Raw genomic sequence first — 10,924 nt, 5'->3', positions numbered from 1 at the left:
GAGTACAGCTTGCTCTCCCTCTGGCCCTAGGTCCTCCAAAAAGGTTTTCACTATCAGTCGTTTATTCCTAAATGGATGGGTGAAAGCGAAGAGGCCTCACAATTTCATTTTTTTAACTTCAGACAAATTAAATTTTAAGCAAGCTTATTAATTTTTGTGACTTAGGCCACAATCATAGCCTTGCTACAAATATGAAATGTGCAGCATTAGGAAGAAACAGAAAATCTTCTAGTAAGCAGCAGTTATCAGAAGTTCAAAACAATCAAAAATATCTGTGCTGGGATACATCATGTGACTCTACAGTGCCTGCAGCATGACTGAGCCTTCACAGCTATTGTAAATAACACAAGTGCTTGTAGCTCTTGACAAGAGGCTATTCCCATGTCTCCTAAATGATTTCTAGTACTAGAAATCTGAGATTGCCAGTATTAATGGTTGCTTTTTTGTCTGAGAACAAAATTAATTCCACCCGCTGGCTCTTGAACTACTCGAGTTCTTTTGTTCTTTATTTCTTTGTTACAGCTGTGTACTAGACTCATTGTTGAAGTGTACAATATTTAGCATATGCTGTGGCTGCAATTAGTTTTAAAGCTCCTTCCTGCATGATTTCCTTCCTACTTTTTTTTTTTTTCAATTGTGAAGTCTGAGTGCTCCTGCAGCTTATGATATGTCACAGAAAACAAGGGGGGAGGAAGAGAAAAGTCCTTACAGCTTCAGCCAGCTACACAAGGAAAGACAGTTTACATATTTAAAAAAAACCCCATAATACAAAGCATAACACACACTGGAGCCTTCTTACTCAAAACTAGTTTTATTTTAAAAAATAAGTTGAATGCATAGCACTCACAAAGATTCCATTGTTTTGGACATTTTGCATTTAGAAGCACCATTCTTATTTATGCCATAAAAACCACATTTTGGTTCCAATAGTAAGAACAGTGTATTTTTAATGTACACTGATAAAGCCCTTTTAAATAATACAGATTGAAACTGTTCAGTGTACATTTTTCTCTGTAGTCATGATGCAGCTGTAGTGTCAGGAAAAAAACTCAGACTAAGTAATAAATTAAAAACAAACAGTATGTAGTGGATCTTTTTACAATTGACCTAATGTCTTAAAATAGTCAAATAAAAAATACCCTATTAAATGTAAAGCTGTGGTATTAACTAACTGAAAAAGCCCCCCACCCATTATAATTCCAGTGTTAAGTATTAGTTTAATTTTTATATATCAAATGCCTATGGGATAAATTTACTAATACCCCCAAAAAAGAAGAGCCTATACTGCTGTGTCACAAAAAAAAGATGACAAGTTAGCTGATTTAAAGATTTTACAGAAAAAAATTGCTACAGGCATCTGCTGTTATTTCAAGTCATGGTCTATTACAAGACTGTACATTCATAGCATCAGAGGTAGTTAGAGCACTGAGGACTTGGATACATTGCAACCAAATGAAACCAGCAGAAAGAAGTCCATTTCCCTCTAAAATGGGTAACAGTGCTGAGTAAAAAACATGGCATCTTACGAGGTGGAAAGTCTCTACTTAACACTACTCTCAGACACAGGGAAATATTCATTAAGAGATGAAGAGAGGAGAGGAAAAAAAAAAAAAACCAAAGCAACTTTCATTTTAATAAGGAATTGACCACACTATGCCTATTTTAAAGTTGATTCTCTAGGATAAAAGAGAGAGGGTCATCTTTTCAATTCATCCTCCTATTCTTCTTGACTTGCACGTCTATGCTACAAAAGCCCACAACAAAAATTGGGATTTAAAAGACAAACCAAGAGAAACAGGATTTCTTCTCCTCAACAATAAATAGGATTTTTTGTAGCATGTTACAATTTAGTCCCAGAAAGAATGAACACAGCTGTCCTCCCTCCATTCTGAACATTATGGTGATAAAGCTTTCATCTTCATATTGATAATGTAATTTAACTGCCCCTGCTTTCAAAACAATTTCTATAAGATTCACAGTAATTCCGTGTCATTTGATGTGCGATTTTAAGTGCTGCCACTAAGACAGGGAAGAAGATGGTAAAAAACCAAATGAAACTACCAGAAAAAGCCTTAAGCCCATATACTATAAGATATTTTAAAGTAGTAAGAATCCTGTTATTCATACCACTTCCTCCCATATTCTAGCACAGGAGAAAGTCTGATGTCTTCTTGTATTTAAAGAAAAACAACAAAAAAACCCAAACCAAAACAAACCACCCCCCCAAAAAAAACCCAACAAACACACCAAGGACCCCAAAAACCATCTCCATTAGTATCTCTACCATAATTTTCATCCAAGAAGTGGATGAGTGAAACTTTCTACCCTCAGACTATCCACTCCACAGGAGATAGTGTAATTCCATAAAGTTATAATATTAGCACCTTACTTGTGATGAAGCAATTCATTCTGCAAAATATTTTTGATCCACCCACTTGGAAGAGCAAATCTCTACATCTTCTTCTGGAACTCCCAAATAGTAGAAGAAAAAGTCGCCCCTTTATTACCTGAGTATTTCCCTCCACTATAAGCATGACAGAACTGGATTTCTGTCAGCATTCAGGTGTACTTTTTCTGTAGGGATGATACTGTCTGTACAACTGGAGGATGCTTTCTGTTGGTTAATAATATTCATGTGTTTGTGTGTGTGTACACAGAGGAATCACAGCCACTGCAGTAGTTCTGGTACAGTACAAGTTCAGCTGAAAGTTTGTCTTTTCTTCAGTTATCACACTGCTGGGCAGTAGTTCACATCTACATTCTGTGAACACTAACATATCCCTTTGGTACTCTGCATAGATGCCCTGAAGAAAAGCCACTCCACTTGCTATAGTCTCTTCCCCCTCTGCCTTCCTTCCCCGAGTTATACCCAATTAGTGTACAAACCAGCAGCACAGAGTAATGAGTAGAAAAGTCCCTGAGTTAGTATGAAAGAGTTACTTTAAACACAAAAAAGACAGGAAGGATAAAAGAGGCAAAAATATACTGTCTGTCCTGTAAGGTACAAAACTTAAAAAACTAGCCAAAATACCAGTTAATTCACGTGCGTTAGCCTAAAGTAAATAACAAGTGGTGAAAAAGGGGCAAGATTATGGAGTTAGCCACATGAGATTTGTTTCTTCCTGTGATCTCCATGTACCTGTAGAAGTCTGGCATTCAGTGGATTCTTAAGTTTCAGTAAGTATAAAGTAAGTGTTAATACTGTACGGTGGGATGACATAAATGTCTTCAAAATAATACTGCATATCTCCTTCATTAAAAGATTAGTCTGTAGTTAGTCCACAGCTGTTTTTCTTTTGAGTAGTATTTCACAGACACACATTAGAAGCAGAATATTCTGAATGTCAGAGTAAGAACACATTATCCCCAAGCATACAGATTCTTTTTCAGAGGATGGTCTGTGTGCTAACTTTTTGCAGGCTGTTCTTTGAGCTGTGGTACCGGTTGCCAATCCAGTTGTTTTTTTTCCTGGGAAGGCACCTTTTTTTATTCAATTTTTTGCCCTCCAACTTTGAGGTTTAACAAAAAAATGAAACTATTTTTCACACAACCCTCCGCCCCAAACAAGCAAGCACAAAACCATTTTGTACTTATCACCTCTCAAAGCAGGGAGTAATACAGGAATATCGTCCGTTCACTTGGTATGTCCGGTTGTAGGAGACACTTATACATGGCTTCACTTCCAGTGGCACAGCCAGCGACATGGCAGCGCCCGGCTGGACGTGGCCTCGAGCCTGAGCACTGGTCTGTAAGGCAGCAGGGCAAGTCTGGAGCGGGTAAGAGGCCGTGTGAGTGGATGATAGTATCTGCTGGCAGCTTTGCTGCTGTGATGCTGGGTGGTGGTACTGCAAGGACGACTGATGAGCCTGCAGGTACTGTGGTACGTGCTGCTGAGCGTTGGCCTGCTGGGCACTTGGAGCTGGGGGCTGAAACACAGCGTGCTGGGCAGACTGAGCCTGTTGTCCTTTCTGCTTGTTTGCTTCCTTCACGTCGTTATCATGCGCACTAAAACAAATTGAAAAGATGGACTGCATCAAAATAGATATTAATATCATTTAAACTCCTGTAAGGTTTATAAGAACACTTTAAAAAATGATGCAACTACCTGACAGCTTCCAAAACTTTTGTAAAAAAAATAGTTTTAGCTACCCTTTACAATCACCTAAGATTTAAAAATGTGGTTAGGGTACAGTCTCTCTTTCCAGCATTTCACTTCATTGTACAGCAATAAAAAACATAGATAAAAGCCAAGTACAATACATGTGATAGAGCGGGATCTAGAATTACAGTGCAAAAAAGCTTGCTACTGTACTTTAGTAGCCCAATAAATTGCTGGATTACTAGAACCTGAACTGGCTGTTTCTACCTAATTTAAATTAAACAGAATATAAGGTTTCTAAAAAAAATATACCAGCAAGGTTTGCAATATCTACATTACAGTACGTAAAGATCATATGCAGATTCATATTGGATCTTGTTCTAGAGAGCAAAACCAATTTTTTTTTCCTTCATCTCACCTTTTTTTCTAGCCTATCCAGTATGGCTCATCTGAATTCCCTTTGATTTACAACTGTCTGAAATGTATCTAGACACACTCTCTCCCTCAATTCTATGCAGAGGTTAAGCAGATGCCACCTACACATGTCATTCCTAACTTTTTGATGGTGCCCTCCCTCTGTTCCAGAGCAATACTGAAAACAATTCTGCAACAGCACTTGCATGCTTTAGGTACTACTCCTTTCATTATACACATAAGTGAAGCCAAGAGAGGCCATCAAGGGTGATAATGTCACATTTCTAAGGCTGATGTGGTTCTTCCAGATACAGCTGTGCATCTTCTGATCACAACTTTGTTAGACTTGGGTAAGAGCAAATTTCTGTAGAGGGAAAGCAGATTGTGTAACGTGCCTACCTAGGAAGGTTCACTTGGCATTCACTGGCATTTTTATCTCATGTCAGCTGTAATGCAAAAATGAATACAGCAAAAATGGATACAGCAAACTCCTGGTTATTTCCTCCTGCCAAAGCTGGTCACTTAAACGGCTGGCAGGTTTGATCCATCATCTCTTTGGAGCATGCCTTGAACTTCAAGGCATACAGTCAAAAGCTCCTATGCCTTTGGTACTCTTCACTATCTCTTTGCTCTCAGAGCAGACTAGAGAGATTGGGAACAAGCTATTGAAGATGCTCAAAGCATCCCAGGTGTTCAGTGGAAATGCAACGCAGAAGTTTATTTGCTGAAAGATCAGGAAAGAGATAAGATCTGATAACGTACTCTCTTTTGGAAAGAGCAAAACAGTCATTGCCTAAAAATATGTACCAAACTTATAAGTATTTTTAGAACAGAGGAACGGAAATTTGTAAAGAAATGTAATTGCACTGCTGGCAGCAATTAAGCATAACAACAGATGCAGAAATGGGCTTAGAAAAGCCACTGGTGTTAACTCACATTAAGAGTCGCTCAATGCATGGCACCAGGAAGTCCCAGGAGTAGGCAGTGAGGTGATGCAGCCGCGTAGGCCACGTGGGTGAGAGACGCAGGATAATCCTTGAAGAAGCTACACATGCAGTAGCAACTAAAGAAGGGGCATAATTTAAAAATTCATGATCTAGAAAGAAGGAATAAGAAAAAAGATTCATTTAGGTTTGACATTGTCTGTCACAACAACAAAGAAGTCATTATCTGAAATCTGTAACTCACCTTGCAATGATACTTCCAGAAAGTAATCAGCATATTTTGCCATATATAACTTAGTCTTCTCTAAGCAAACCATTGGCCAGCCATCATGAAGATCAGTCTCATGGACAGCAATAGAAAGATAATAGTCGATGAAATGAGCAGCAGTTGGGAGGCACAAATTCCACTGAAATGTTTCTAGCAACAACAACTCCATATGAAGCAAATTCTGTTTTGTTAGTACCAAATTCATGTTAGTCATACAACCCAAGCTGTTCAACTGTTCAAGTTTGGGAACACTGTCTTCCTTTTCTTCAAATTTACCTTCAGGTGAACAGAAAGAGGAGGGAAAAAAAATGTTCAGCACAAATGCACTATAAAGTGGATTGCAGCTAATGTCTTGGTCATATTTTAATTCTACTATGTCAAACAAGCTTGAGACTTTCCTGCAGATGCAAAGCTCAAATGGACTATGTTATTAGAGACAAAAAGGGGTATGTACTAAAATGGGCTAAACTTCAGCAGATAATGTCAAACCCTATGTAGGATATTGTGCAGTGCCATGTTTCCTGTTGGTTTTCCCATGCTGGCACACAGAAGTCAGCTGCCAAGAGCAGAATATTAGGACATCACTGACACTGCATATGCAAGTTTTTGTCACCAAATTATTTTATAATAATCCCCCATCATCAATGAAATACCACTTTGATGTGAGTTGGCAAACACACCACAAGAGCATTTGGCTTTAATCACCCTCCCACCCCCAAACACCCTTTTTGTGTCTAAAACTCATTAGAGCATAGCTAAGAGCTCCAGCCAACCTGGCTGTTTTTAATGCCTGCAATGGTAGGTGCAGTTTTATACTTGAGATCTGGCAAACTAGTGGATTTCAGCAACATGCATCTGAAAACCTCCTCGCCACATACACTGTTGCAACCTTCCTTGGACTTTCAACTTGTCAGGCCTGTATGTTTTTAGCCTAAAGCAAAACTGTGTATGTAGAAAACCCATTAATAAGAGAAACAAGTGTCACATTTCCATACGGTTTGCCATATGGTTGTGCTATTTCAATTTCATTGCAAATTCTTTCCATCTTACACTCTCTATTCAGTGCTACATGATAGGTTGTAAATGCACATTCTTTGAGTTTTGCAGGACTGAACATACATGAACATTGACTTTTTTCAATGGTGGAGGTACTTATATAGGACTTAATCCAATACTGGTGCCAGTCTGTTAGTTTTTGTTTCCCATACTCCAGTAATTACAGAAATAAAAACTTTAGTAGGACTCACATAATAATTTCTCTTAATACTTCTTTAACCTTATCAGATATATCACAATGTCATAACTTATTACACCACTGATTAAAGTGCTTGTTTAAGCCGTACAGGGCAAAAGTTTAAAATAGCATTCTGCCTCTCTCTCAACCAGCCCATACACTGCTTCTCAGAAGAGTACTCCAGGCTTTCAGATCTCTACTTGCAGCTTGCCACAAACAATGGCAGAGGTTTGTTTAAAAAAAAATTCTCTTCAGAACATGAATTTAATTTGAAAATCTGGCATTAGTTCACAGTTCAAAATCTATTTTCCTAAATGGATTACAGTGGTTTCTGAGACAATGTTTTCATACTCAGCATGACACCCTTTGCCAAGAGAAGATTACTGGTTGGTGGCACCTAGTCAAAGTCTACCCTCAGAAGAATCTGAAATAACCCTTTTCTGGTTTAACTGCTCTGCTCAATAGCTGTATTGGTGGACACCGGATGCAATGAAAAGATGAAATCTGTCCAATACCACTGCACTCCAAGTTTTCTAGCAAAGAGGGCCTAGAACCCTTACTGGAGAAATGAGAATAGATTCAGAGAAACAGATCAGCAGAAACTGAACCAACAGTTAGTTCTGCTGCCAGGACCAGTTTCTCTGACTGTATTTGTCTGTGAACAAGTGCCAGCAGGTTTCCCAGCAAACAGCACCCTTATTTTTTCAGGGATGTTGAAAAGGGGTCCCCAAATGTTGAAAGATTGATACATGCCTCAAGAATCTAGCTGAGGTCAACATAAGCAGCACTGTTATAATGAGTGTTTGTAATTAATTCTGTTTTCAGAGTACTGTGTATTCACCAGCGTATTTTACTTGTGTTACATTTTATATGTGACAATACAGGATTTATGTTAGCCTTAGCTTGCTTAAATAACATTGCCATTTACAAAAATGTGGAGTACTCTAGAACTACACAGCACAATCAGCAGAATGCAGTGCAGTCTACACATGGTTTATTTAATTTTTTTCTTTATCACAGATAGGCAAATTTCTAATTTCCAGCACAGGATGTACCTATTTTGAGATACCCCTAGAAAGACAGTCTTTCTGTTCCTACAACACAGGTCTTAAAAGTTCACATTAGAATAATTTGTTTACAAATATAAACATTACTTTTTAATCACAGCTTGTTTTTTCCCACCCTCAGTTTCATCAGGTGCCAACAGAAATCGAAACAAGTCTAAAGAAATGTTCTACCAATTGGGCCAAACTGATACGCACTGCTCATCATTTATAACCACTTTGTTTCCCCCACCTGCTCCATCCCACCAAGACACACCTTGCATTTGGCAGTAGAATCGATTAGTCTAGTTAAGTTTGGTGCCACATACTTACTTGCTAAAAGCAAACAGGACAGAGCAACCACGTGCAGTTGCTGTGTGGATATGTCATAGCGGTCCATGAAGAGGTCCAGCAGGTACACAGCCAGGTGGCGCGCAGCAGGACACAGCCTGAACCGGTTGCTCACAATGGCAATCAGGTCTGCAAAGTATCTTCTCAGGTGTAACTGGGGAGACTGGCCTTTGTAAGAGGGCAGCTTTAGCTCCTAGATGGACAGCAGCAGGTAATTTTATTAAAACTAGGATTTAGATGGAGGTGGTATCAGATTAATACAGCTGATATTTTAATATTTATAACAGAAGTTTCAAAGGATTTCTCCCTTCTTCCCTCTGTTCCCATCATTTCAGAATTCCTTTTCAGCAAAAAACCTATTTGTTGCATTACAGAACAAATAAAAATTACTTTGTTTCTGCACAATATTAACAACTTAAAATTTAACATCATTCGTTTGGGCAATCAGCCAGAGTGACTTCAGCTTTTACCATGTCTGTTGCAAAGGCTGTACAAGGGCATGCAAGTATTCCTCAGCTGCTTCAATGCAAAGTTCAATAGTTTAACTCAACCCCTCCCTTGCTACAGCTCAATCTAGGCAACCAGACTTTGTACTTAAGTGTTTGCATGTTCTAGAGCTGCCAAATCTGCCAAAGCTTCCAGGAAATGACCACTAACCAGCTGAACCTTAGGAAGGGGAACGGGGTGTGCATGAACCAGCATTCGCCTCGTGTATGTTAAAACTGACCCGGTGTGACTGGTGTCACACTGACACTGATTACAGTGCGCTCTAAGGCAGTTAGTTAAGCGCACAGGGTCTCTGATTTAGGGGGAGGACCCCTCAAAACAAAGGTCCTAGAAACACCACATTTGAGCAAATCTGTGCCATGATCTATTTTGAATACAAAATTTGGACTGGTAGGAAAAAAAAAAAACAAACCTCCAGGCTCTTGCCCAGTACAGTAGCCAGTACCTCTTCCTGTATGCAGCAGAACAGCAGTGCTGGCCTCTGTTATTGTGAATAAATTTATGAGATAGACTGTGCACCTACACGCTGTGTTCAAGTAGGATTTTGAGTACACTTACATTTCCAGTGAAAATTATCTCGATTAATTTAACTTAATGACATTAAGTTGGAATGGAGTCAACAAATTTTTCAAAGTTTTAATGTAAATTCAAAGTTTTGAAACGTGCTATTGAAGTGAAACAAAAGCCCACAAACAAACTTCCCACCTACTAAGCTTTATAATTTACCTCTCACAGCACTAACTTAGCTTTAGTAAAGATAAATTGGTAGCAAATAAATGATCCTGTTCTTCCCTTATCTCCCTCCATCACCGGAAAAGAGTAAAGCAATCAAGACTCCGGGAAAAGTAATCCGCTCATCGAGGATCATCAGGCAACAAAAGAACGTTTTTAGTAGGTTCAGTCATTGTAAACTGATTTTCAGCCCAGGTGTTAAGAGTGCTTTATGAAAACAGTCCCGAAGAACAACCCGGAGACAGTCGAAGCAACTTCGAAGCAATTGCCTGAATCCTATACTATTCTTAACGCACCCAGCGTTTATTTCACTGGGTTTTTGCTTGGTTGGTCGCGTTTTTTTGTTCCAATAACACCACAGTGCTTTCTACCGAGTTTAAACCTTGCAAACGTCCTAGGAGCAGTACCGGGCACGCCGTGAGCCCTTCCCCTCTCCGGGGAGCAGCGGGAGCACAGTCCGGCCGCTCGGATCAGCTGTCACGGCCGCGGACAGACGGCCCCGGCGCCCACGGAGGGAAGACACGGCGAGCTCCGAGTTCACAAAAGCCAACTCCGCCGAGCCCCGGCGGCCGAACGCCGCCACCCCACGCGCGCCCTCCGCCCGCTGCCCCCGCCGCGGCTCCGCCGTCCGGAGCCTCACAAAGACGCGGGGCCGCCCCCCAGCCCGGCTCCCCCCGGGCTACCTTGTATCGAAGCGCTTGGTGGATGTCGGCCGCCAGCTGTCCTGTCCACCACTGCGCCTCCAGCTCCATCGGCGGCGCGGCGCGGCGCCCGGGCCCAGGCACCGGGGAGGAAGCGGCACTCGCTGAGGGCGGGACAGGCAGCGCCACCCTCGCCCCTTTCTGGCTCGCCCCCGGTTAACCGCGATCAGCTGCCGCGGGGCACCCCCGGCCCCCCGGCCCAGCTGGCCGCCATACGGGGCACAAGTGCGGCTCGTTAAGCCGCCCCCTCCCGCCGCGGGGCACGGCCGGGTGAGGGGGTCGCGGAGGTGGCGGCGGCCGCGGGGGAGGCGGCGGGGTGCAGCCCGGGACACCCGAGCGCGGCGCGGCGGCCCCGGGGCTCCGCCGCCATCACGCGGCGCCGCGCGCCGCGCCCATTGTTAAAGGGCCGCGCGTGTACAAAGCCGGGCAGCGCCCTCACGGGCCCGCCCGCCCGCCAATTGCTAGTCGCCGTACAGCGCGGCTCTCACCGCTGCCAATCGCCGGCCGCTTTACAGCGCCACCCGACCGCCAATCAGCGCGCGGCAGTGGCGGGCCGGGGGCGGGCGCCTCTGGGCCCGGGGAAGGTGCGGGTGGGGGGGCCCGGCCGGGGCTCCTCGGCCGGGGCTCCGGG

The 10,924-nt window shown here is 42.2% G+C and overlaps 1 protein-coding gene across 1 annotated transcript; it reads right to left on the bottom strand.

Annotated features, from left to right (window-relative positions):
- Positions 1 to 799: 799 nt before the first annotated feature.
- On the bottom strand, positions 800 to 10,701 carry CCNJ (cyclin J). The gene is made up of 5 exons (XM_041461509.1): positions 10,276 to 10,701; positions 8,336 to 8,546; positions 5,702 to 6,001; positions 5,450 to 5,609; positions 800 to 4,005 (listed from the first exon to the last, which is right to left on the bottom strand). The coding sequence occupies exons 1-5, from the start codon at positions 10,342 to 10,344 to the stop codon at positions 3,594 to 3,596; spliced, it is 1,152 nt and encodes a 383-aa protein (XP_041317443.1). The 5' UTR covers positions 10,345 to 10,701; the 3' UTR covers positions 800 to 3,593.
- Positions 10,702 to 10,924: the final 223 nt, after the last annotated feature.

The sequence above is a fragment of the Pyrgilauda ruficollis genome, unplaced genomic scaffold (assembly GCF_017590135.1).
Source record: "Pyrgilauda ruficollis isolate IOZ18807 unplaced genomic scaffold, ASM1759013v1 scaffold15, whole genome shotgun sequence".
Classification (NCBI taxonomy): Eukaryota; Metazoa; Chordata; class Aves; order Passeriformes; family Passeridae; genus Pyrgilauda; species Pyrgilauda ruficollis.
The sequence above is the reverse complement of the archived record's forward strand: the minus strand, read 5'-3'. Positions and strand labels throughout refer to the sequence as shown.

Bases quoted from the DNA above. Each gene is read 5' to 3' on its own strand.
- CCNJ (XM_041461509.1), bottom strand. From the start codon at position 10,344: ATGGAGCTGGAGGCGCAGTGGTGGACAGGACAGCTGGCGGCCGACATC. The intron at 6,002-8,335 runs GTAAGTATGTGG...GTTCACCTGAAG, and splicing joins GTCCTGTTTGCTTTTAGCAA to GTAAATTTGAAGAAAAGGAA. The intron at 4,006-5,449 runs GTGAGTTAACAC...AATTTGTTTTAG, and splicing joins TGCATTGAGCGACTCTTAAT to TGCGCATGATAACGACGTGA.